This window comes from Suricata suricatta, chromosome 14 (assembly GCF_006229205.1).
Source record: "Suricata suricatta isolate VVHF042 chromosome 14, meerkat_22Aug2017_6uvM2_HiC, whole genome shotgun sequence".
Taxonomy (NCBI): domain Eukaryota; kingdom Metazoa; phylum Chordata; class Mammalia; order Carnivora; family Herpestidae; genus Suricata; species Suricata suricatta.
Window position 1 is genome coordinate 36381254 of NC_043713.1, and position 23893 is coordinate 36405146.

The following is a 23893-nucleotide window of genomic DNA, read 5'->3' on the forward strand; positions in this document are numbered from 1 at the left end:
GGCACCGGCCGCCGCAGCCGAACCCACTCGGCTCCCCGCTGGCGCGCGCCCACCTACCCCTGCGCGGTGTCCTCGACGCCCGCGTGCGGCCCGCAGTCTCGCGGGGCCGGGACCCCGCGCGGGAGAGGCGTGGGCGGGGTGGGGCAGGTGGGCTACGCGTCTGGGCACCCTCCGGCGCCAACCCTCGGCGAGCCGGCCCCGCTGGCGGAGGGGTGTTGGAGTGAGAGGCGATCGTCTCCCGAAGCACCCCGCTTTCCGGGCTCTCGGCGAAGCCTCCCCACCGAGGAGGACGCCCGTCGGTCCCAGGCCCGCGCGCGCGGTGTTGGCAGCTCGGCCTCCCTGCCTCCTGTGTAGCGCTCAGAGAGAGCAGTTGTGGAGGTGGCACACGGCTGCCGGTGCTCGATAGGCAGAGTGCGTACCAGCCGCCGCTCTCTCCGGGACTTCCAGAGGCTTTAAGTTTTGAGTCCCTCAATGTAACGCTCCCAAACGGCTTCCAAACTCATGGCCTCAACCCTTCCCGCCGCCCAGGTCTCGACCCTAGATTCTGTCCCCGTCCGGGAGCACCTAGGTCTGCTGCTCCTTGTCGGCCCCGAGACCCCTGCCTCCGGCCTCTTGACCACGCAGCACCGTGGGTAAGTAGATGGCCCAGAATCAGGCCCCATCCCTGCCCCTTTGCCCGTGGTCACGCTGCGTGAGCTTGGCAGGTTCCTTGTCTACAGTGTACATGAAAGTCAGCGTACAGGACTTTTGAGGATTTAAAGGAATTTTTATTTAAGGTGCAGAGAACACTGCTTGGCATATAGTAAATTCTCTGTGTGTCAGCTGTTATCTTTCCCTGCCTAGCAATCACTGTATGTAACGTTCTTTTATTTACCTGGTAACATTGTCGTCTCTCGTCTATTAAGAGTTTTAAGAAGCCACGGATTTTGTTCAGGTTACTACTGTATCTTGGGTGCCTCGAACAGTGCTTGATGAAGGGCTGGGGAGGAGGGGTGATGGTAGAGGCACCTATAAGATATTGTAATTAGCCATCAGTGACCAGTGATGCATCTACTAAAATAGTAGTGTCTTTCTACCCTCTTCCTGCTTACAAGCTTATAATACTTGGAGGAATTACATCATAAGGTGCTGTTGACATTGTAAATTGATAAACAATCTTTCCAGTAATTCATTTGATCGTACCTTGCGAAACATTTGCCACTCTCTTTTGACCCCAACAAGCCAAGTTCTTGGGATATCCTTGACTATTTTGAAAGGAGGAAAATATATTCCTGAAAATGTGCTTCCCAGCATTATTTATGGCAGTAAAAATTAGAAACAACCTAAATATTCTACAATAAAGAGACAGGTAAATAATACAGATGTTATGGATGGGAAGTAGAAGTGAATATGAAAAAATAGAAGCACATTAAGGTGGAGAAATATACAATTACTTTTTCTTTTGAATAGCTCCTTTAATGTCCAAATAGTATTGTTTTAATGCTATTCAGTACTATTAAACTTAATGTTTTATTTAATACTGTTTAATAGTAAGTGTGAAAAAAATTCACATGAATACTCTCAAAGGACTATTTCTTAACGCTATTTGCAGCAGGCTAGAAAAAACTAATTGGCTCTTTGAGCCTACCCCAAAGTCATAATTTTTCTCAAGCTTCTCTTATTTCTGTTCTCCAGGAGTTCCTGTGCAATAGTGGCTGATCTCTTATTGTGATATTTAGTCAGCCTTGTGTGCAAGATTTGCAGAATAAATTGGGGATTACTCACTCATGCATAGAAATTAATGCCATCTTAGCTCTTCAGTTCTCTTAAGGAAGTATTCTTTGAAAGCATGGTTTATGTTAAGATTAGGGCAATACTTTCTTTGTTTCTAATTTAAAAAAAATGTTTATTTTGAGCATGCATGGGAGAGGGGCAGAGGCGGGGCGTGGGGTGGGCTGGGAGGCGTGGAATCCCAAGCCAGCTCTGCAGGCCTTGATTCCATGAACCATGAAATCATGACCTAAGCTGAAATCAAGAGTCAGAAGCTTAACCTTTTGAGCCACCCAGGCACCTCTAGTGTTATGTTTCTTTTTTTTTTTAATGTTTTATTTATTTTTGAGAGAGAAAATGTGAGCAGGGGAGGTTCAGAGAGAGAGGGAGATACAGAATCAGAAGACAGGCTCAAGGCTCTGGAAGCTAGCTGTCAGCACAGAGCCCAAAGTGGGGCCTGAACCCATGAACCATGAGATCATGACCTGAGCCAAAGTCGGACGCCCAACTGACTGAGCCACCCAGGCTTCCCTCTAGTGTTATGTTTCTAAGGTGTATTCTCAGAAACATGTATCTGTGTCTTGTTTCCACCTGTTTGTTTCACCTCCCTGAAGATTAAAGCCTACTTATTTATTCTCAGTCCAAATGTCTGCAAAATTGAGAAAGTCCTCACTCCTTCCACAACCTTTAGAGGAGTCTGACAGCATTGTGATAGTGAAGATGGAAGAGGAAGAGCAGATCTGCGATGTAGATTCCAGCCCTGCCTGGAGCACCTGCTGCAGCCCGGAGACCTTCCGCCAGCGGTTCAGGCACTTTGGCTACCAGGAGTCCCCGGGACCCCGGGAGGCTCTGAACCGGCTCCGGGAGCTTTGCCGTCAGTGGCTGAGGCCCGAGGTGAACTCCAAGGAGCAGATCCTGGAGCTGCTGGTGCTGGAGCAGTTCCTGGCCATCCTGCCTGAGGAGCTGCAGGCCTGGCTGCGAGAGCACCGCCCCGAGAATGGGGAGCAGGCCGTGACCATGCTGGAGGAGCTGGAGAAAGAGCTTGACGGGCCAACTGAGCAGGTAAAAAGGCATCTTGCAGGGATGGGCCAGAAGCTCCGGGCCATCACTGGGGTAGAGCTCTCACACTGTACCCCCACTGAGCACAGTCAGCATGTGGGATGGTGAATGCCCTCCCTGCTGTGCCAGAAAACAGAATGTGGCTCCGCTTTCTTTATCCCTTTTCCTGTGTCCCTGGATATTTCCTACATAGCTTCTTCTCTGTTATTTTATCCCAAAGTCCCAACATGGGTCTCTCCTTCAGCCTCAGGTATACATAACTTGCTTTCAGGTCTTTTTTGGACAAAATGAGGACATGCTTGCAGAGAAGTTGACCCCTTGGGAAATTCATCAGGAGTCACCAAATAGCCAGATCAAGCCCATAAAGAAGCAGCTACCATTAACCTCACAGGAGTTTCACTCAAGACAAAAAGGTGAGGAGCAGGATTCAGTTCATGGTGGGGGGCAAAGGTGGCCTCTCCCTGACCACACACATCTTGGCTGTATTCTGTAAGAGGTCTCAGATCTCCCCTTCTGTCTCTTCTTCACTGTGGGAACTTCTACCATTATGTGTTGTGCTAATGATCACTCAATATTTTGTTCTTGTTTCTTACCCAAAGAGTCTTATAATACCTTTCAGATTTTTAAATCCTTGACATCTCCATGGGGATTTTCAAACCTTTCTTTAAGAATCATGATCCTTTTCTGGGAGCCATCATTTGACCTTGGCTCAGGTCATGATCTCAGTTTGTGAGTTCAAGCCCCACATCAGGCTTGTTGCTGTCAGCACAGAGCCTGCTTTGGATCTTCTGTTCCTCTCTCTCTGCCCCTCCCCCACTCGTTCTCCCTCTCTCCCTTTCTCTCTCTCTCCCTCTCTCTCTCATAAATAAACATTAAAAAGAAAAATAAGCACAGCCCTTTTCTCAAATGAAATTTTTCATGGAGTTTCAGCACATAAAACAGATGAAAACACAGCTACTGTGACTGAAGCAGGAGCAAGCAGTGTTGGTCCACAAAGATCCACTTGGCCTTGTTCCTACCTCTCTTACCTTCAGGCAGCTCCTAAAGGCCCTTCTGAGGGATCATAAAGTCACAGTCTACAGACCACTAGTTTACCTCATCATTTTCTTTCTTCTTGCTTGGTTACTGGTGGCATCTAGTATTAAAATCGCCATATTGAGGCGCCTGGGTGGCTCAGTTGGTTAAGTGTCCAACTTTGGCTCGGGTCATGATCTCACAGTCCATGGGTTCGAGCCCTGCGTCAGGCTCTGTGCTGACAGCTCAGAGCCTGGGGCATGCTTCAGAATTTTTGTCTCCCTCCCTCTCTGTCCCTCCCCTCCTCGGTCTCTGTCTCTCAAAATAAAATATAAAACAACAAAAATGGCCATGTTGCTGCTAAGATGACTTTGCCCTCTCTACTCCCTCACATGCTAGACTATCTTCTGTTGCTTGTTGCATTCCTTTTTTTTTTTGTATTTGTTAATAAGAGTAATTTTCTATTTATTTATTTATTATTTTTAAAAATATAATTTATTGTCCAGTCAGCTAACATACATTGTATACAGTGTGCTCTTGGTTTCGGAGGTGGATTCCTGTGATTCATTGCTTACATACAACACCCAATGCTCATCCCAACAAGTGCCCTCCTCAATGCCCACCTGCCCCCCCGCCCCCCCGCCATCAACCCTCAGTTTGTTCTCTGTAGGTAAGAGTCTCTTCTGATTTGCCTCCCTTCCTCTCTGTTTGTAACCATTTTTTCCCCCTCACTTCCCTCATGGTCTTCTGTTAAGTTTCTCAAGTTTTACATGTAAGTGAAAACATATGGTATGTGTCTTTCTCTGCCTGGCTTGTTTCACTTAGCATAATACCCTCCAGTTCCATCCAGGTTGCTGCAAATGGCAGGATTTCATTCTTTCTCATTGCCAAGTAGTATTCCATTGTATATATAAACCACATCTTCTTTATCTGTTCATCAGTTGATGGACATTGGGCTCTTTCCATGATTTGGCTGTTGTTGAAAGCATTACTATAAACATTGGGTTGCATGTGCCCCTATGCATCAACAATCCCATATCCCTTGGGTAAATTCCTAGTAGTGCTATTGTTGGGTCATAGGGTAGTTCTATTTTTAACTTTTTGAGGAACCTCCACACTGTTTTTCAAAGCAGCTGCAACAGTTTGCATTTCCACCAACAGTGCAAGACACTTCCTGTTTCTCCACATCCTTGCCAACATCTTTTCTTTCCTGAGTTGTTCATTCTAGCCACTCTGACCAGGGTGAGGTGATATCTCATTATGGTTTTGATTTGCATTTCACTGACAATGGAGCGATATTAAGCATCTTTTTATGTGTCTATTGGCCATCTTGATGTCTTCTTTGGAAAAGTGTCCATTTATGTCTTCTGCCCATTTCTTCACTAGATTATTTGTTTTTCATGTGTTGCATTTGATAAGTTCTTGATAGATTTTGGATACTAACCCTTTATCCAACATGTCATTTGTGAATATCTTTTCCCATTACATTGGTTATCTTTTAGCTTTGTTGTTTGTTTTGCTGTGCAAAAGCTTTTTATCTTGATGAAGTCCCAATAGTTCATTTTTTATTTGTTTCCCTTTCCTCCAGAGATGTGTTGAGTAAGAAGTTGCTACGGCTGAGGTCAAAGAGGTTGTTGCCTGTTTTCTCCTCTAGGGTTTTGATGGTTTCCTGATTCACATTTAGGTCTTTAATCCATTTTGAGTTTATTTTTATGTGTGGTGTAAGAAAGTAGCCCCGTTTCATTCTTCTGCATGTTGTTGACCAGTTCTCCCAGCACCATTTGCTAAAGAAACTGTCTTTTTTCCATTGGATGCCCTTTCCTGCTTTGTCAAATATTAGTTGGCCATATGCTTGTGTGTCCAATTCTGGGTTCTCTATTCCATTGGTCTATGTATCTGTTTTTGTGCCAATACCATACTGCCTTGATCAGTATAGATTTGTAGTAGAGGCTAAAGTCTGGGATTATGATGCCTCCAGCTTTGGTTTTATTTTTCAACATTACGTTGGCTATTTGGGCTCTTTTGTGGTTCCATACAAATTTTAGGATTGTTTGTTCTAGCTTTGAGAAGAATTTATAAAAGTGCTTCAAAACAGCTGGCATAGCTGTTTTTTCCATTGCAGATACTAAAAAAATAAGTGCTATGGTTAAAAAGCAAAGCAGAATAAGGGGGATAAGTCTCATTAAATAAAGTAGTGGAGAAGGCCTCTATGATGAGTGTCATCGGAGCAGACACCTTCCTTCTAGATGATCATGCTGGATAAAAAGGGAGTTGGAAATGAAAAGGGAAACCCCAACTGGGAGTGTCTCCCCTTCTGCCCCCAGCACTGCTTCCTTATTCTATGGGGGTTGATCAGCTAAGTAAGGTTAGAGTTTTTCCAGGGAATTTTAATAAGAAAATATAGGTAAAATAAGATACAGAAATTTAGAGATTTAGAAAATATTTCTCTTACTTGATCAGAACCTGCTCCCAAGAGGCTTGTGCCAGGCACTTAACACCTCCAGTCTAGCAGTTGTCTTGACTTAACCAAGAGAAAAATGAAAAGGGATCAGGAGGGAACCGTTTCTGCCCTAGCAGCTTTTTGTGGCAGTGACTACAGAAGTAATTAGCCTTAAAGCCAGGTCTTGGGGGGCGCCTGGGTGGCTCAGTCAGTTGAGTGTCTGGCTTCAGCTCAGGTCATGATCTCACGTTTCATGGGTTCAAGCCCCGCTTTGGGCTCTGTGCTGACAGCTCAGAGCCTGGAGCCTGCTTCAGATTCTACGTCTCCTTCTCTCGCTGACCCTCCCCTGCTCATGCTGTCTCTCTCTTTCTCTTTCTCCCAAAAAATAAATAAAACATTAAAAAAAATTTTTTTTAAAGCGCCAGGTCTTGGGATCCCAGTGTTGGCAAGGACTATGTTTTACTCTGAATGTCCTCAGAGAGGCCTTTTCCACATTTTTTGTTTTGTTTTGTTTTCTCCCATTCCCCCACCCCCCTCCCCTCTGGTAACCATCAGTTTGTTCTTTATAGTTAAGAGTTTGTGTCTTGGTTTGCCCCCCTCTCTCTTTCTTTCCCCGCTTTGATCATTTGTTTCTTTCTTAAATTCCAAATATGAGTGAAATCATGTGGTATTTGTCTTTCTCTGACTGACTTATTTCACTTAGCGTTATACTCTCTAGCTCTACCCATGCTGTTGCAAATGGAAAAATTCATTCTTTTTTGGCTGAATAGTCTTACATTGTATGTATTTGTGTGTGTGTGTGTGTGTGTGTGTGTGTACATATATACATATGTGTGTGTGTACACACACAGACACATCCTCTGTGTCCACTCATCTATCGATGGATACTTAGGCTATTGTAAATAATGCTACTATAACATAGGGGTGCCTGTATCCTTTGAATTAGTGTTTTTGTATTCTTTGAGTATGTACCCACTAGTGCAATTGCCAGATAGTAGGCTAGTTCTACTTTTAACTTTTTAAGGAACTCTCCATACTATTTTCTACAGTGGCTGCACCAATTTGCATTTCCAAACAGTCTAAGAGGGTTCCTTTGTCTCTACATCTTCACCAACACTTGTTTCTTGTTTTTTTGATTTTAGCCATTCTGACAGGTGTGAAGTGATACCTCATTGGACTTTTGATTTGCATTTCCCTGATGATGAGAGACGTTGAGCATCTTTTCATGTGTGTGTTGGCCATCTGATGTCTTCTTTGGAGAAATGTCTGTTTATGTCTTCTGAGCAGAAGACAATTTTTCAATTGGATTATTTATTTTTTGGGTATTGAGTTATATTAGTTCATTATATATTTTGGATACTAACCCTTTATTAGATAATGTCATTTGCAAATATTGCTCCCTGTTCAGTAAAGTTGTCTTTTAGTTTTGTTGATTGTTTTTTTTGCTGTGCAGAAACTTTCATTTTGATGTTGCCCCAATATTTTTGCTTTTATTTCCCTTGCTTCAGGAGGCATTTCTAGAAAAAAATGTTGCTGTTGCCGATGACAGATTACTGACTTTGTTCTCTTCAAATTTTTATGGTTCTGGGTTTCACACTTAGGTGTTAATTTTTAATTTATTTTTGTGTATGGTATAATAAAGTGGTCCAGTTTCATTCTTTTATGCCAGTACTATATTGTTTTACTGTCATTTTGTAATATAACTTGAAATTTGGAACTATGATACCTCCAGTTGTGGGGTTTTTTTCAAGATTGCGTTGGCTATTCAAGGTCTTTCATGGTTCCATACAAATTTTAGAATTATTTGTTCTAGTTCTCTGAAAAATGCTGTTGGTATTTTGATAGGGATTGCATTAAATCTGTAGATTGCTTTAGGTAATATAGAAATTTTAACAGTGTGTGTTCTTCCAGCCCATGACCACTGAATATCTTTCCATTTATTTGCATTGTCTTGAATTTCTTTCATCAGATGTCTTATAGTTTTCAGAGGACAGGTCTTTCGCCTCTTTGGTTAAATTTATTCTTAGATATTTTATTGTTTTTGGTGCAATTGTAAATGGGATTGTTTTCTTAATTTATTTTTTGCTAATGAAATTAGTGTATAGGAATGCAATATATTTCTGTACATTGATTTTGTATCCTGTAACATTACTGAATTTATTAGTTCTACTAGTTTTTTGGTGGAGTCTTTAGAGTGTTCTAGATAGAGTGTCATGTCATCTGCATATAGTGAGAGTTTGACTTCTTCCTTACCAATTTCGATGCCTTATATTACTTTATGTTGTGTAATTGCTGGGGCTAGGACTTCCAGGCCTGTGTTAACTGAAGGTGACAAGAGTGGACATCCTTGGATTTTGATGGTAGGGACCAGACATTGAGGTCACATTAGAGTTTGAGCTATCAGAAATGAATTTGAGACAATTCTCACTATTTACAAAATGATTTTTATTTAAACCAGTAATAATGCCATTTAACTAGTACTCTAAAATAGATGTAAGAGTAGAGGTTTTTCATGAATGGTACTTTGTTCTACCCTTGATTTTTTTTTTTAAGTATATGTTATCTCAGTCTATAATTCTCCCCTGCTTTCCTTCTAAATTGTATTTTTGAGCTTATTTTCTGTATTCATTTTTGACCCCTTGGCTTTCTTCATTTCATTCCTCATTATTAAACTTTTCTCTATAGACTCTCACACTAAGTCTATTACAACCCACTGCCACATTTGTATCCTCTTCTCTGGTTGCTTCTGTGCTTCTCCTATTGTTCCTAATCCTTTTCTTCCAGATTTTCTTCAGTCTCTTATATATCTTTTTACCTCTACTTACCATTCTACTGTTTGCATGGATATTTTCATCTTTATAGTTGACTGTTTCCTCAGTATGTAAACCTTTCCCTCTTTCCTATGATCAATGTGTTCTGTCTTGTCATCCTCATCTTTCATACTGTGATGCTATTGTACAAACATGCTAGCTAGTATATAATCCATATATATTTCATTTGGATCATTCAATTTACCTTTCTTTTCTTTCTGAACAGAGAACTAGTGAAATTGCTTTTCTGTGTATTATTTCAGCTAAAGACACCAAAACTATCATTGTGAATCCAACTTTGGGGCAAAAGACTTCTCCAGCCATAGAACTGCATTACGATATTTCTGACACCCTTCCTATGAATGCTTCCCAGAGTTTCACATATAGAAGAGCCTGTGAACAAGAGAGCGGGTTTGAAAGAAGACAGAGAAACCCTTCTGGAAAAAAACAACATAAGTGTGATGAATGTGGCAAAATCTTCAGTCAGAGCTCAGCTCTTATCCTACATCATAGAATCCACAGTGGAGAGAAACCTTATGCATGTGATGTGTGTGCAAAGGCTTTTAGCCGAAGCGCAGTCCTGATTCAGCATCGAAGAACTCACACTGGGGAAAAACCCTACAAGTGTCATGAATGTGGGAAAGCCTTTAGTCAGAGCTCAAATCTTCTCAGACATAGGAAAAGACACACTAAAGAAAAAGTCCCATCAGTGTTGTAAGGGAATCAGCCTTTGCTCAGAGCTTTGTCACTGGGATAAGACAGAAAGCACAAACACTTCTTTAGTATCTCAGGAATTTTTAATGGGCACTGGTTTGCTTTCAGAAGTCATAAGAGCTACAGGAGAGAATGTACAATATCTTCTGTCAACATTGTTTGCTTTTCTGCAGTACGGTGTCTATTCAGATGTTTGAGATTCTAAAGCTTAATTCAGATTTCCGTCCCCAGGGCAGCTCTTGAAAAGACATTCGCAACCATGTGCTATTTCCATTACTAACACAAATAATGAATTGGCATATTTCTTTTTGGACAAATGTATTTTCCCTGTTGAGAAGAAATCAGTAAAAAAAAAAAGTGTTTTCTTCTGTTCCAAAACTTGAGCATTAGGGTTCTCAGACCAAAGATTAGAGCATTTAAAATTTTTTTACCATTTGTTTTCTCTTACCAGATTCAAAATATGAGAATAGGATGGAGGAGACCCAAAAGAATTTATACCTTCAGACCTAGGCTGAAATGTCCAGGTTCATTGTAGGAAGCAGATGAGTAAAAGGTCTTAATCTCTTATGAAAATTCACAAAAGCCTACATACTATTGATGTTACTAAGTAGTTTTCTATATAGGAAAAAAATAACCCCCTTTACCACGTAATTTGGAATAACTCCGTGAAAATATTAAGATGGCTCTACATGTTTTAGGGAGTGGCATAAACATAAGGAATGTTCTGATAGAGCTCTCTGTGGGTGCTTATATAAGGTTCATGATCAACTTAAAATGATAGAAGGGAGATGAAAATACTGTCCAAGTAAGACTGATGTAACACAAATATTAGCAAGTATGGCATGTGATGGGGAAGTACCACACCTTATGTGGAAAAGGAAAAGCAAACACTTAACTGACCGCTATCCGTCAGTGTTCTTCATGGCCCCTTTTCTGGCATAAATCAGCTGTGAATACATCCCAGGCATCACAAGACAAACTTTTCAGGCTCTTATGCATTCTTAAGTATTTTTCTCTGTGTTTTATTTATTTTTGAGAGACAGAGACAGCACAAGCAGAGGAGGGACAGAGAGAGAGGGAGACACAGAATCGGAAGCAGGCTCCAGGCTCTGAGCTAGCTGTCAGCACAGACCCCGACGTGGGGCTAGAACCCACGAACTGTGAGATCATGACCTGAGCCGAAGCCAGACTCTTAACTGACTGAGCCACCTAGGCACCCCTCTTATGCATTCTTAGTAAGCTTGTTACTAGTCAAGTTGTCAGGACATGAGACCCTGTGTTTTGATGCTCTGGTAAAAAAGGAGAAATTACTAAATTTCAGTTTAAAGAGTCCACTGAGTTTTATGCATATTTAAATCAATCAGATTTCTTGTTTAAAAATAAAATGACTTGTATATTATTAAAATTATTCTGACTGTATACAACATAATGTTCCCTTTTCTAGGAATTCTTGATAAAACTTTACCATAAGAACACATGCATTATAATGTTTTCTGTGGTGCCACAGTTACCCCATATGGAAGCAAACATCAGAAATGAAAGTCTTAGGAGAAAGGAAGAAGGGACTCATTGAACTTCTTTGTTCCTTGTGAAGTATGAACATTGTATTATCAGAAAATCCAACCATAACTAGTGCTTGGAGTAACTCCAGAAACAAATATGGGATTACTATAGTCTACTTAAAATATTAATAACATAAGATTGGTAAGGAGAGAAGTGAATATAGATTGTAACTATAGAATCTTCTGATTATGATTATACTTTGTAACTGTAGTTAATAGGAATATAGGGTTTTGTACATTTTTGGTTATTAAAAGTGTAGGAGTCTTTATTTGGGCTCATTTTCTCTGTAATTAGAGAAAGGAACAAGCCATCTATTAAAACAGCCAAATGCCTCAGATATGTGTATTGTGAATTACTGCCTAATTATGGAAAGATAGAATTTCTTGTTACTATGTGAATAAAATGACAGAATCTCCATCAAGTGTTCTGAGGGAAGTTGTCTTCACTTGGTGCCGCCATAAACCTTAAAAGATTGTGTTCCCTGCATTGTGAATAATATGAATTTCCCCACTGGAAGGTGGTGTGGGTCATATCATCTAAGTACATGATGGAACTTTTAAGGCTGTTGCTGTCTACTGAGTTATCTTGCACTTACAGAAAGAGGTGCTAGTTTATTTAAATGGAGAATTAATATGACTTGGGGTAACCTTGATTTTAAAAATGAGCATGATATTAGCACTCCCATTAAATTAATTTCCACAGATACTGAATACTCCTAAATGAAATTGGTATTTTTAAGAATATCACTTCATCTTGGCTTTTAATATTAGCTATAATCCTATGTTCCTTCCTTATCTCTTTCTCATTCTCTTAGAGACCAGATCACACGTTTATCACTGTCCTTAAACCTGCCTGTATCAGGAATGCTTCTGGATGCAAAATCCATCTTTGATGGTTTAAACAAGTAAGGCTTTGTCACCAGAAATTTGGAGGTTGGTTGATGCTGGCCATCAATCAGCAGCTGAACAACGACCGGTCTGGAGGCAGTCTGGGCCCTTTGCTCATCCCTTCGTGCTCATTTTATCAGGCAGGCACGAGTGCCGTCCCAGCTCCAGGAATGGCACCCAGCAACGGCAGATCCTTTACCAGGAAAAGTAAAAGCTTTCCAAGAATCCCCAGCAAAATTCTGCTATGTTTCCTTTTTGCAAATGTGTTTGGGAAAGCATGGTTTTCAGCCTCTAGAGGGAAAGCAGCAGGGCAGGTGGGGACTGGGAATGACCTGGGGTCAGCCAACAAATAGTGTTTGCAATACTTCTTGGCCACCTTACTCATGGACAGATGGCTATGATTTTGCCTCCTGCATTACAGGGGGAAAAAATTAAAACCTCCTGCCATCAAATTTGCCAACCTATCTACACTTCACCCATCATTTCCCTTCTTCAGAATGAAAGAGGGGTCTTGCTGGCCCTTCATCATTCCTTCCCACCTCTGAATGACACGGGCTGCCATTAGCTATTACCCCTCTCCTATTTCTTCATCCTTTGCCTTTCTTGTGAATCCTTCAATATTTAAAGATGGTGATGTGACTGACCCTCCAACTCTATACCTTGCTGGTGTATCTTTAGAAAATTTGAGACAGTAGCTAATCCCTGAGTGAGGGAGAGCAACGTGGCTTAGCTTTGACTTCATATGCATCCATTTCTTTCAACCAGAATGATCTTTCAAAAACATATATTTGATCATGTCACTTCCTTGCTCAAAATATAGGCTTCCCATTGTTTTAATATAAAGTTAACTCCTAAATTTTTTGAGGCTCTTCATGATCTGACCAGAGCTTACCACTTTCAGCTTTATCTCTTGCCATTGCCATCATACTCTATGCCAAAGATATTCTGAATTTTCAGAAGTTTTCCTGCCTTCAGCCTTTGCATGTTCTTCTTTTGAACTCTTACCAGCTTCTTGCACTTAATTCCTTGTATTCAGATTTCAGATTAGCCTTCTTTGAGGAAGCCTATCCTAACACTCTGAAAGTGGGCTCAGGACCACTACCACACCCTTCTATTCAGTGCATAGCAGTCTGTTTTTACTGGTATTACATTTATTACCCAAAATACTTTAAAAATATCAAGCTGCACATATGGCCCCAAGGAAGAGGAAGAGGATGAATGATACTTTGGGAAGAAAGAAGACATGAGATCAATGAAAAGCCCTCCTGCCCCTGGTAGTGGTGAGGCAAAGAGAAAGACAGACAGAGGTGTCCCTTCACCTCTGCAGCCAATCCCTGCAGAAATGCCAGAGGGGATTGAAAGGAGAGAGGGCTGCGCCCCCTTCCTATTGGTTGCATGGGGAGAGCAACTGCTGAACAGACTTCTGTTTTTCAACACTGGACTATTGTAAAAATGGCATTGCAGTGCTAGGCAAAGGGCCTCTACCAGCTAACATCTGACTTACAAGACATATAGCAGGGGGACCTTAGAAAAAAAGCCAATTGATTATACCTGCTAGAGAGTTGGGACTATTGCACAAAGTAACTTTGGGGATCTTACAGCTAAGCGCTGCAGGACCCAGTGGGCCCAGAATCAGCTGGGAGTCTCAGCCACACCTTAGAGAGTGGTTAGAACTGATGTGGAGACAAATCACAAAGGAAGGGATACCGGCTTCCTGCCTAGTCAAAAGTACCAATCATTGGTTGCTGTAAAGTTGATGAGCAAGCACAACAGCAGGCCAGCTGTGAAGACTAAAGCCTAGAAAAGGACAGCAAGCCTGACTGAGACCTAATCTACAGCACCACCTCACCTAAGGGAATGGAAACCCCTTTCCCGGGTATCCAGATAGCATAAAAAGGCAGAGCAAGAAATAGCCATGTTAGGGAGTTGAAAAAATGCAATTAATAGTTAAATTCTTCCACTACCACCACCACCCACCCAAAGGCATGGAGTTTCAAGCAGAAACATCAGTTATAAGAAATTAACTCCATTTTCCTTTGCATATTTGAAAAGAATTGTGATAATTTTTTACCCCACCAAATGGACACTTACATCTGCTGCTGTGTTGACCCTGCTATTTTATGTTTCTTGAAAGCATGAACTGACTCATTCACTGGTGTTTCTGAAGCATCTGGCACAGTACCTGATGCATAATAGGCCCTTAAATACGTGTGGGATAGAAACATTTGCAAATTATATATCTGATAAGGGATCAATTTCCAGAATATATAAAGAACCCCTACAGCTCAACAACAACAACAGCAATAACAACAACAACAACAACAAAAATCCCAAACAATACATTTCACAAACAGGCAAAGGACACGAATAGATCTTTCTCCAAAGAAGATACACAAATGGCCAATTCAAATTAAAACCACAACGAAATATCCCCTCATACCCATTAAGGTGGCTTTGATTAAAAATACAAAAAATAACGAATGTTGGCAAGGATGTGGAGAAATCAGAACATTTGTGCATTGCTGATGGGAATGTAAAATGGTGCTGCCACTGTGGAAAACAGTTTGAGAGCTCTTCAAAAAGCTGAACATAGAATTACCACATGATAGAGCAATTCCACTCCTGGGTATATGCCCAAAAGGACAGAAAGCAGGGACTCAGATGGATACTTGAACACCCTGATCATAGTAGTAGTATTCACTGTAGGCAAAAGGTAGAAATAACCAAATGATCATTAATAGATCAACAGATAAGCAAAATATAAACAATGGATATTATTCAGCCTTAAAAAAGCAATGAAACTCTGATAATGCTACAACATGGATGAAACTTGAAAACATTATGCTCAGTGAACACAAAAGGAAAAATATAATATGATTCCATTTAAATGAGGTACTTAGAATAGGCAAATTTATAGAGACAAGATAGACTAGTGGTTATCAGTGTTGGGAGAAGAGAGTGATGAGGAGTTGTTTAATGAGTACAGAGTTTCTATTTGAGGTGATTAAAAAGTTCTGGAAGGGGTGCCTGGGTGGCTCAGTCGGTTAAGCGTCTGACTTTGGCTCAGGTCATGATCTCACAGTTCGTGGTTTTGTGCCCCGCATTGGGCTCTGTGCTGACAGCTCAGAGCCTGGAGCCTGTTTCAGATTCTGTGTCTACCTCTCTCCCTGCCCTTCCCCCATTCATGCTCTGTCTCTCTGTCTCAAAAATAAATAAACTATTAAAAAAGTTCTGGAAATGGGTAGTGTGGTTGTTGCATGATGTTATGAGTGCATTTAATGCCACTGAATTGTACACTCAAAAATGGCTAAAATGGAAAATTTTATGTATATTTTACCACAACGAAAAACAAAAGCATTGGGGGAAACAAAGAGGAAATTACTTTTATGTAATCCCTGCCTTAATAAAGTTTATATTCTAGCAAAAGTAGAAGTAATAACCCTATGGAATGAATGTTGTTGAAAGGCAGAGGATCTGTGAGATAAAATCCAGACAAGTATTTGGTGAACGGACGGACTGACTGTAAGCCCAAATAAAGTTCCCTTTTCCACTAACGTTGAGGACAGGCAAGGATGAGACAATACTAGCAGCCCTAAAAAAAGCTTTGGATGGACGATATAGACAAATCCTGGATGGCTAGGAGATAATATTAAAACGAGTTGTAATTTCCATCTTGAATTCGAAGTATTTTCTTAGATAAAGCTACATGCTAAATTAATTGTTTATTCCTGAAATTTTACCTAATGTATGTATGTATCTCTTAATCTTACTTGAATTTGAAGTTAGCTCAATTAACTAGCCTGTCTGCAAATGAAGGATTGTTTTTATTTAAAGGCTAGAATGACATTGGTTGGCAGCTTATATAACACATGGACCTCTAGTGTCTGAATGAATGATCAGCAGGTAAACATCTGCTATCTTTTCCTCTGCAACTTAGCAAGCTCTAGTATATGGCAGGAATTGTCAGGATTCTAGTTACAATATCTCCATTTGGACAGGTCAGTGAGGCTGCATTAGAGCTGGATTAATCCATTAAACTTTGCTTTTATTCATCGCCTATTAGCAGTCTTGTCACCTAAGTGGTCATACAGTTTGACTTCTCAATATTCATTCAACTCCAAATTAACCTAAGCCAGTGATGGTAATCCTATTCTACCTGCAAGTAACTGCAAGTAGTTTTGATTTAGGAATGGGTATATCACCTAATCTGGGTCACTGAGACACTATGGGAAACCTGTTTTATGGTTTCCAGAGAAGTTTGCTTTCTATAAAAGGGAGACATATAAAAGAGATGATACCTTTGTTTTTTTATTTAAATTTTATGTTTATTTTTTAATTTATTTTTGAGAGACAGAGAGAGACAGTTCAAGCAGGGGAGGGTCAGAGAGAGAGGGAGATACAGAACCGGAAGCAGCCTCCAGGCTCTGAGCTAGCTGTCAGCACCGAGCCCGATATGGGGCTCAAACCCACGAACCGTGAGATCATGACCTGAGCGGAAGCTGGACGCTTAACTGACTGAGCCACCCAGGCGCCCCGAGATGATCCCTTTATATCTCCAGATGCTGATGTGACTGGCTATGATGACAGCCAATGCTGCTATAGCCAGCAGATGAAGCCGACACATGGAGGAAGGAGCTAGGAAAGCTACCTAGAAACAGGACTCAAGTCCTGGTGTACCATTCCTCTAAATACTTATATTAGAAAATAAGAAATGTTTAAGGGACACCTGGGTGGCCCAGTCAGCTGAGCAGCTCACTCTTGATTTTGGTTCAGGTCATGATCCCAGGGTTGTGGTTATGGGATGGAGCCCCACGTCAGGTTCCATGCTTAGCATTGAGCCTGCTTAGGATTCTCTCTCTCCCTCAGCCCCTCTCCCCAACTCGTGCACTCTCTCTCTCTTTTGCTCTCTCTCTCTCTCTAAAATTAAAAAATTAAAAAATTAAAAGAAAATAAGAAAGGTTTAAAATCGGTGGCCTAATTATCTACCTTAAGAATCTAAGGGGAAAAAATAAAAGAGGAATTTAAAACCAAATAATTAGAAGGGACAAAATAATAAAAAATAAGAATAGAAGCTCAGTTCTAAAGAAGGTAGAGTAAGCACATTCCACTCTCTCTCTCCACAGAGAGGTTCCCACAGAATCCTGGTCAGAACGCATGAAGCAACTCTTGAGGACTCCTCAAAGTAAATATCTGCAAGCAGATTGGGGAAGAAGACTAGAATTTGAAGTTCCACTGAACTGCACTGAATTTATCCTTTTGTTTCCCTTCGTATTTCCTAGCCTAGACTCAAAGGCAAAGTAAAACCCAGACGTGCACACAAGAGAAGTATCCTGTGTCTCACCTAAGGAGTAGGAAAGGGGCTCCTAACGGTCAGAAACAACGGGGGAAATCCCATATCTTTTTTTCTTCATTAGTCTTCTCTTATCATAGCTGCCAGGGAATAGTATGGCAGTGGTGGTGGCAGCAACACAGCAATGACAGGGGTCACAGGGAAGTCATCTTAAACTCAGAGGGAGGAGAGCCCTTCTCTCTGATCTGAGGAGCTTTGGTTCCAAGAGCATGGTGCCGATCCACGTGGATTTTACTGTCTCTGTGTCCTATCATTGCTTGGACCAGAATGCAGATATAGTTGAGACAAGTAAATAGCAGAGCAAGGAAATGGAAAACCCTAGCTTCCTAGCTGGAAGACTTGAAGGGAGGCTTCAGGGAGTTAAGAAATGTTGAGTTTATTGTAAAGAGGAGAGAGATCAAGTGTAGTCCCCCAAAGTAATATATGAACATCTCTGCTTGCCTCTAAACTACACATGCATGGATCTGACCCTAAACAGCAGAGCACTGACAACTGAGCCCCAGGGTAGACTACTTCCCCAGATCCTGACTGGCCACGGGGGAGCATGTACGAAGGACTGGAAACGTCCAAAAATGGAACCGACTCTGGAACTGCAGTCTGCACAGAACTTGGGACCTGACTCTACCTAAGGCAACTGCCTGCTAAAACAAACAAATCAACTTTCTGTTCAGGGTTTAAAAGGTACCCAGAATCTAATAACACAGTATCAAAATGTGCAGGATATAATGCAAAAGTATTAGCCATAGGAAGAACCAGGAATATCTCAACTTTCAAAGAAAAAGAAAATAAAATGCCACTGTGTAAATGACATACGTTAGAATGGTCAGAAAAAGACTTGAAATCAGTTGTTATAACCATGCTTAAGAGGAAAGAATGAATGAAGGGAGAGATAGGAAACATCAAGAAAGAAATCAAAGGTATAAAGAAGACCCAAATGGAAATTTTATACCCGAAAAATACAACAATCAAAATAAAACATTCACTGGATAAGGTCATTGGAAGAATGAAAATGACAGATGAAGTAGTCACCTATGTAGATCGGCAGAAATTACCCAATGTAAACAACACAGAGAATAAAAGATTAAAAAACAAAATCCTTAATGAACCTGGGCACAAAAATCTTCAACATACATTATCAAATTCAATTCAGCAATGTATAAAAACAATAAAACATCTGGAATGAGTGGGATTTACCCCACGACTATACTGTTGACGTTGCATTCAAAAGCCAAAGTAATCCACCAGATTAGTAAATTTCAAAAAGAAAAACCACACGGTCATATCATTTGATGCAGAAAAAGTATTTGAGAAAATTTGTCATCCTCTTACATTGCTAACAGACCCTGGACTGGTAAAGTGCATCTGTTAAAAACCTAGAGTTCAGCACACACCAACTAGAATGGCTAAAATGTGAAACACCAACACCACCAAATCCTGGTGAAGGTATGGAGCAACAGGAACTCAATCATAGTTGGTGGGAATGCAGAATGGTACAGATACTTTAGAAGGTATTTTGGCAGTTTTTTACAAAAGCAAACATACTCTCACCATATGATTCAGCAATTATGCTCCTTAGTATTTATCCAAGGAAGTTGAAAAATGTGTGTCCACACAAAAACCTGCACATGGATATTTATAGCAATTTTATTCATAATTGCCAAAACTTGGAAGCAACCAAAGTGTCCTTCAGGAGATGAATGGATGCATAAACTGTTGTACACCCAGACAATGGAATATTATTCAGCGCTAAAAAGAAATGAGCTATCAAGCCATGAAAGACACATGGAAAAACCTTACGTGCATGTTACTAAATAAAATAAGTCAATCTGTAAAGACTACATATATATGATTCCACTATAGAGTGGACTTTGTGGAAAAGGCAAGACTATGGAGACAAAAAGACCAGCAGTTGCTGGTGTGGGGGAGATGAACTAGGCAAAGTACAGAGGATTTTTAGGGCAGTTAAACTACTCTGTATGATATCATAATGGTGGATGTATGTCATTATATGCTTGTCCAAACTTATAGAATGTACAATACCAAGAGTGAATCCTAAGGTAGATCATGGACTTTGGATGATTATGATGTGTCAATATAGGTTCATCCTTGGTAAAAAATGTACCATTCTGGTGAGTGATGTTGATAATGGGGAAGGCCATGCATGTGTGGAGTTTGAGGATAAATGGAAAATCTCTCTACCTCCTTTTCAATGTGGTTGTAAACTAAAACTGCTCTAAAAAAAGATAAAGTCTTATACAAAACAAAACAAAAAAACATAGGGTCATTATCATACTTCGATATTTACAATATTCAATGTATGATATCATACAAAAATTATGGCTGATTGATTTTTCATAAAGATAAAAAGGTAATTGAAACAAAATAATCTTCTTTCATAGAATAACTGGACATCTATATGCAAACCCTCTCCCCACACAAACCCCCAAGTTATAATTCACACATTTTACAAAAATTAATGCATAATAAATCATATGTCTAATAATAAATATAAAAATAAAACTCTTTAGAAGAAAACATGAGAAAATCTTCATGTCCTGGTGATATATATTCTTAGTTGTGACACCAAAAGCACTGTAAAAGAAAAAAATGGATGAATTTATGTTCAAAATTAACCTCTTTCTCTGTAAAACACACTATTAAGAATAAAATTCAAGCTACAGACTGGGAGAAGATTTACAAATGATAAGACAAAGACTTTTATCTAGAATATATATAGAACTTCAAAAATTCAGCAGTAAAAAGATTTTTTTTAATGAGGTGGCATTGGGGGTGAGGGTACTTCAACAGACACTTCATAGAGCAGTATTTATGGATGGCAAATAAGCAAATGAAAAGTTGCTCCACACCATTAACCTTTAGGGAAATGCAAATTAAAACCATGATAAGGGGTGTCCAAGGGTGGTTCGGTTGCTTAAATGTCCCACTTTTGATCTCAGCTCAGGTCTTGATCTCATAGTCATAAGTTCAAGCCCCTGTTTGGGCTCTACACTGGTCATGAAGCTTACTTTAAAAAAGTAAGTAAAAAATAAGACCATGATGAGATATGACCACACACATATTAGAATGGCTAAACAACAACGAAAGATAACACCACGTGCTGGTGAATATGTGGAGCATGTGAAACACTCATACCCTGCTGATGGTGATGTAAAGTGGTACAGCGACTCCGGGAAATAGTTTGGCAGTTTCCCATAAAAATAAGCATATTGCGTGTGTGTGTGTGTGTGTGTGTGTGTGTGTGTGTGTGAGAGAGAGAGAGAGAGAGAGAATCTCCTTTAACTATGTGTCTTTGTTACAATGTTTAAACATAGCTGTCAACATATTTTCAGTTGCACATTTTACATATTGGTCACCAACATTATTCTCTAGGTTTTCTAGGGGGGGGAACTATATATAAAAATACTTTATACGTATTATATGATTTTATGTATGTGATTTTTTAATGCTTATTTTCCAGATTCATATTTTATGTGCCATATATTGTTGGTTCTGGCTCAATGCTTCTTTAAGTTAAAATTCAATTTTAAATAAATTGAATATAGCTCCATGAATAGCTCTACTAAAAAAAGAAAAAGGTTGTATGTATTAGCTCTAGCTGCTATAATAAAATACCATAGACTGGGTGGCATAAAGGACAGGAATTTATTTCTTACAGTTCTGGTGGTTGGGAAGTCCAAGATCAAGATGGCAGCTGATTTGGTTCTCTGTGAGGGCTCTCTTCCCGACTTGCAGATGACCACTTTCTCATTGTGTCTTCACATGGTGGGGGGGAGAGAGAGGAAGCAAGCTCTCTCCATGTCTTCTTATAAGTGCACTAATCCCATCATGAGGACCCCACCCTCATAACCTTATCTAAACACATTTACTTTGCAAAAGGCCCATCTTCAAATACCATCACATTGTGGGTTAGGGCTTCAACATGTGAATTTGGGGGATGGGAACAAACATTCAGTCCATAATACCATATGACTCGGCAGTATCTTTTCTAGATATTTACTCTGGAGAGATGAAAACTTATGTAAACACAAAAGCCTGTCCACAAGTACTTATAGTAGCTCTATTCATAATCACCCAAATCCAGAAATAACCCAAAAGTCCTTCAATAGTTGAATGGATAAGCAAACTATAATACCTACAGCAAAATATTACTCAACAATACTCAGCAATTAAAAACTACTAAGACATGCAATAACAGTTGAATTTCAAAGGCATTATGCTGAATGAAAGGTATGTAAAAGGTGACATACTTTATAAGTCCATGTATATTACACTCTGGAAAAGTCAAAACTATTTGATGGATAATAGATTAGTTGTTGTTATGGGTTGGGGATGTAGAACAGTTGTGAGTACATCTTGAAGAAGTTTGATGGAATAATGGAATATTCTGTCTCATGGTTTTGGTGGTAGTTCCACAAATCTATACATATGTTTAAAATTCATAGAGCTATATGTCACAAGAGTCAGTTTTACTGTGTATTAATTTTTTAAGAAAGAATTCCATGAAATAGACAACAAATAATTGAGCAAATAAACAATGCCAAAAGTTGATTCATTGAGGAATTAATGAAATTGATGAACTGGAAGCAAACTGATAAAGAAAGGCATACCAAAAATTACCAATTTTAGGAATGAAAGAGCGGATATCACTACTGGTCCCAATAGATATTAAAAGGATATTAAAGAACTATTATGAACAGCTTTATGCCAATGCATTTGATAACTTACATGAATTAGATACATTTCTTGAGAGACACAAACTACTTCCTCTTACATCTCATTGCCCAGAACTGAATCATATGTCCATTCCTAGGTGCCAGGGAGGTAAAATGAATATCTGGCAAAGAGAAACAGAATGGTAATTGATGGCTTAGCTCAATCACTGCATTATGTCTGAGCAGAGTGTGGCCCCCTGCAATAAAAAAAAATTGGAGGTATATTAGAAGTAATGGGGAGTGCTTTATGTAGGAAGTTAATAATGCCTGCCAGAGGCTTTTAGCCACTTGCAATCAAAAGACTCTTGGTGCAGTGCACTGATTGGCTAAAATGGAATCTTTAACCAATTTATTTTATTTTATTTTGTTTTGTTTTGTTTTGTTTTGTTTTATTTTTGAGAGACAAACAGAGACAGCAACAGAGAGAGAGGTGGTAAGGGAGGGTAGAAGAAGAGGGAGAGAGAGAATCTTAAGCAGGCTCCACGCCCAGCACAAAGCCAGAGTCAGGACTCAAACTTGTAACTGTGAGACACTTAACCCATTGAGCCACTCAGGCACCCCTAACCAGTGTACTTTAAGCGCCCAGAGGGATAAACATTTTTTTAAAATGGGGCATCTGGGTAGCTTAGTCTATCTAGCATTTGACTCTTGATTTTGATTTAGGTCATTATCTTGCAGTTCCATGGGATGGAGCTACTGTCCAGCTCTTTGCTGGCAGTATGGACCCTGCTTGGGATTCTCTCTCTCCCTCTCTCTACTCCTCCTCCACTTGCATTCTCTCTCTCTCTCAAAATAAATAAATAAACATTAAAATAAATTCCCAGAGGGAAATACTTTTGGGCTGAAGGGAAGGACTGAGAGCTTAAAATAATTGTTAGAGAAAAGCCTATCCTTTTTTTTTAGTTTATTTAGTAAAGAAATTTCCATACCCAACATGAGACACAAACCCACAACCCCGAGATTAAGAGTTGCATGCTCTACAAACTGAGCCAGCCAAGTGCCCATAAAAAGGGTTATTCTTTTTTTTTAAATTTCTGTCCTTAACGGAATGTATTAAATAAGCAAACACCACCAAGCAAAACAAGTACTACAATGTAAAAATATTTAAAAAAAGACAACCCTCTCACACGCATAAATGAAAGATTGCACACAAAGAACTCACGTGTTTTCAAGCTTCAATAGTAAATATTTTGCTACTATGTATTAAATACTGCATGGTTTGTGCAAGCTAAGATGAAACCACATCATAAATCAATAAGCATTTTGCATTTTCTTTCATTATATACTCAAAGTCATGCCTACCGCACCTCTAAACATTTCATTAAATCCAATGATACAGCAAACACTCCCAAAATAAACTTAGATTGTATTGCAGTTTCACTTAACAGTATATAAAATGCTGTGTTGTGACAGGTATCAAATATCCATTAGATACTGAATCAATTTTTCTTAAGCACTACTAACTGCTTGCTTTTCTTGAAGCTAGATCATTCTGAAAATTTCCTGTTAGACCTATGAGTGCGGACATACGGTATCTGTCCTTCTCTGCCTGACTTATTTCACTTAGCATGACA

At 39.9% G+C, this 23893-nt stretch overlaps 1 protein-coding gene across 1 annotated transcript in view; it reads left to right on the top strand.

The window, feature by feature from the left end:
• Positions 1–23893, top strand: part of ZNF24 (zinc finger protein 24) — a 33200-nt gene that overhangs the window by 246 nt on the left and 9061 nt on the right. The window contains exons 2-7 of the mRNA XM_029921561.1: positions 529–632; positions 2390–2811; positions 3080–3221; positions 9336–9786; positions 12164–12253; positions 12377–12443. Of these exons, the coding sequence (XP_029777421.1) occupies positions 2395–2811; positions 3080–3221; positions 9336–9786; positions 12164–12253; positions 12377–12443 (1167 nt within the window). The 5' untranslated portion in view covers positions 529–632; positions 2390–2394. The remainder of the gene's footprint in view (positions 1–528; positions 633–2389; positions 2812–3079; positions 3222–9335; positions 9787–12163; positions 12254–12376; positions 12444–23893) is intronic.